General features: G+C 53.1%; 1 protein-coding gene across 1 annotated transcript; it reads left to right on the forward strand.

Annotated features, from left to right (window-relative positions):
* Positions 1-717: 717 nt before the first annotated feature.
* On the forward strand, positions 718-3,335 carry LOC138175718 (diacylglycerol lipase-alpha-like). Its single transcript, XM_069106217.1, has 2 exons — positions 718-2,739; positions 3,324-3,335. The coding sequence occupies exons 1-2, from the start codon at positions 757-759 to the stop codon at positions 3,333-3,335; spliced, it is 1,995 nt and encodes a 664-aa protein (XP_068962318.1). The 5' UTR covers positions 718-756.
* The last annotated feature ends 356 nt before the right edge of the window (positions 3,336-3,691 follow it).

Here is a 3,691-nt window from a genome sequence, read left to right on the forward strand (position 1 = left end):
GATTTAGCACCTACTGAATGCCTTGTAACACACAAATAGGTAAACAGAATTTTATACCAAGAGCTTGCTGTTCTTCATAAATTAACACAAATCCTAGTACTACCCCGCAAAAAAAAAAACCAAGCTAAAATATCCTTTAGAGTATAATAGATAGTACTAGAAGCATAGTACTATTACAGACAGAACTATCATCTTCAATTACCCGCAATAGCGTTCTCCCTAAACCCGGATTAGAAGATATGAGCTCAAACTGAGAAACCAATAAAAATAGAAGGGGGGAAAAGTTGTAGAACTTGAAATTATTTAAAATCCTCAATGCAAATTCCAGAAATTCTACCTAGTAGCTAAATGGATGGGAAAAAGGTAAAAACTTACCCCCCAAACCCCAATATATTGGCTGGAGAGCAAAAAAAAAAAAAAGTGTTTCAGATAGTTTTGAACAATATGTAGAGCAAATCAAATCATGATCACTTGGTAATTATAAAAAAAGCATAACATTTATGCTGTCCTAACGGATTATTTCAAAGTCTCTGACTCACTTCTGCATCGAAGGATTATTAATATACTAAAAAGCTTTTAGGTAAAGCACGCAGCGTCCCCTGGGGGGCGAGGGCGGGCTGGGCGCTGGCGCTGGGCCCTGCGGAAGCTGCGTTAGTGAATAGGAACCTCGGGCGCCCGGGAGGGAGGCCGCGGCGGCGGCTGCAGGAGGGAGGAGGTGAGCATCACACCCGCTGAGCCTCCCCAGACCCGCTAGCCATGCCCGGGATCGTGGTGTTCCGCCGGCGGTGGTCTGTGGGCAGCGATGACCTCGTCCTGCCAGCCGTCTTCCTCTTCCTCCTCCATACAACCTGGTTTGTGATCCTTTCCGTGGTGCTCTTCGGCCTGGCCTACAACGCCAACGAAGCCTGCTCCCTGAACCTGGTGGACCACTGCCGCGGCTACCTGGGCATCCTTCTGAGCTGCATGATCGTCGAGATAGCCATCATCTGGCTGAGCATGCGGGGCGGCATCCTGTACACGGAGCCGCGCGAGTCCATGCAGTACGTGCTCTACGTCCGCCTGGCCATCCTATTCATCGAGTTCATCTACGCCATCGTGGGCATCGTCTGGCTCACCCACTACTACACCTCCTGCAATGACGTCACGGCCAAGAACGTCACCCTCGGAATGGTTGTCTGCAACTGGGTCGTCATCCTGAGCGTCTGCATCACCGTCCTGTGCGTCTTCGACCCCACCGGACGGACCTTCGTCAAACTGAGGGCCACCGAGAGGAGGAGGAGCAGCCTTCGGACCTACAACCTGCGGCAACGCCTAGAAGAGGGCCAGGCCACCAGCTGGTCTCGTCGGCTCAAAATGTTCCTCTGCTGCACACGGACAAAGGACTCCCAGTCGGACGCCTACTCTGAGATCGCCTACCTCTTTGTGGAGTTTTTTCGGGACCTCGACATCGTACCGTCTGACATTGTCGCGGGTCTGGTGCTTCTGAGGCAGCGGCAGCGAGCCAAGCGCAATGCGGTACTGCATGAGGCCAACAACGACATCTTGGCCTTCTTGTCTGGGATGCCTGTAACCAGAAACACCAAGTACCTGGACCTGAAAAACTCGCAAGAGATGCTTCTCTACAAAGAGGTCTGTTACTACATGCTCTTTGCCCTGGCTGCCTATGGTTGGCCTATGTACCTGATGCGGAAACCTGCGTGTGGGCTCTGCCAGCTGGCCAGGTCCTGCTCGTGCTGCTTGTGCCCCTCTCGCCCCCAGTTTGCTCCAGGAGTCACTATCGAAGAGGACAACTGCTGCGGCTGCAATGCCATTGCCATCCGCCGCCACTTCCTCGATGAGAACATGAGTTGGGTGGACATCGTGTATACCTCCTGCCATAACGCGGTCTATGAGACGCCCTTCTATGTGGCTGTGGACCATGACAAGAAGAAGGTGGTGATCAGTATCCGAGGAACCCTGTCCCCTAAGGATGCCCTGACAGATCTGACCGGAGATGCAGAACGCCTCCCAGTGGAGGGTCACCATGGGACATGGCTGGGACACAGGGGAATGGTACTCTCTGCTGAATACATCAAGAAGAAGCTGGAGCAAGAGATTGTCCTGTCACAGGCCTTTGGGCGGGATCTGGACAGAGGAACCAAGCACTATGGCCTGATTGTGGTGGGCCACTCTTTGGGTGCGGGCACCGCTGCCATCCTCTCCTTCCTCCTGCGCCCTCAGTACCCAACTCTCATGTGCTTTGCCTACTCCCCCCCAGGGGGTTTGCTGAGTGAGGATGCCATGGAGTACTCCAAGGAGTTTGTGACTGCAGTGGTGCTGGGCAAAGACCTGGTCCCCAGGATCGGCCTGTCACAGCTTGAAGGGTTCCGAAGGCAGCTTCTGGATGTCCTGCAGCGCAGCACTAAGCCCAAATGGCGCATCATTATTGGGGCAACCAAGTGTATCCCCAAGTTGGAGCTGCCAGAGGAGGCTGAAGTGACCACCATGGCCAGCAACAGCCTGTGGACCCACCCCAGTGACTTGACCATTGCTCTGTCAACCAGCACGCCCCTGTACCCCCCGGGCCGCATCATCCACGTGGTGCACAACCATCCAGCTAAGCACTGCTGCTGCTTTGAGCAGGAAGAGCCCACATATTTTGCTATTTGGGCGGACAACAAGGCCTTCAATGAAGTGATCATCTCTTCAGCCATGCTCCATGAGCACCTGCCTTATGTGGTCATGGAGGGACTTAACAAGGTAAGGGGGAGCCTGCCCCCCCCCCACTCTAGAGAAGCCGGTGGGAGCTGCTACCCAGAGCAGAGCCACAAGCTCTCCTGGGGGTTAGAAGCCTCTGCCACTTAGCCCTGCCCAGGATATCCTCCTTCCTTGGGCCTCCACTTCTAAATCCTGGGACCCCAGAAGTCCAAGACTGGAGAGTTTCTGTTTAAATTGTTTAAAAGATGTTTTATTGATGTTTTCTCTCCCTCTTTCCTTTTCCACATTTTTGCCTCTTCTTAATGACTCTGCTATGCCCCTGTAGAACCTTTCCTCGTAATGTAAGTGAAGAAAAAAAATGAAGGAACAGGCCAGGACTGACCTTTTTCCTCCTCCCTTTTTCCCTCCTCCCCCTCCTTCCCCTCCCTGATCCCTCTTCTTCTTCTCTTCCTTCCATCTTTGACCCCCCCCTCCATTCACTCGCCACTCTTCCCTCTCCCTCACGTCTCTTCAGTGTCCTCCTCAGGCCCATTGAATTTCCCCTCCTGGCCTTGCTTTGCATACTTTGCTCTGCATAGGGCCCTCAGGTTTTCCTTTGAATCTATTTCATTTGTCTTTTTTCACAGTGCAATAAGTGACAGGCCTTTCCTAATGGAAGGCCTAGCCCTAGCCCTTACCCTGTTACTATGGGCCAGTCTGTCCTGTGCCCACCCCACCCCCAGACCATGGAGAGCCATCATGCTTCTTGATCCTGGGGGCACCTTCTCTGCTTCCATCTTTTTGTTACCACAGAAAGGAATGGCAACCATGGGACTTTCCCTTGGGTCCTCACCTTCCTCATGGCATGGGACCATAGGGGTATCACAGAGCCTGAAGGTGGGTGCAATTTGGTGACTTTTCCTGGCTGGCTCCCAACCAGAATGGCAGACCTAGAATGGGGGTGGTCACAGCTCCCACCCCAGTGCACGGAGGCCCTTCCCACAACTTCCATTTC

The sequence above is a fragment of the Petaurus breviceps genome, unplaced genomic scaffold (genome assembly GCF_028583685.1).
Source record: "Petaurus breviceps papuanus isolate PSGF00001 unplaced genomic scaffold, PetGlider_PUasm1.0 79, whole genome shotgun sequence".
In the NCBI taxonomy this organism is placed as follows: Eukaryota; Metazoa; Chordata; class Mammalia; order Diprotodontia; family Petauridae; genus Petaurus; species Petaurus breviceps.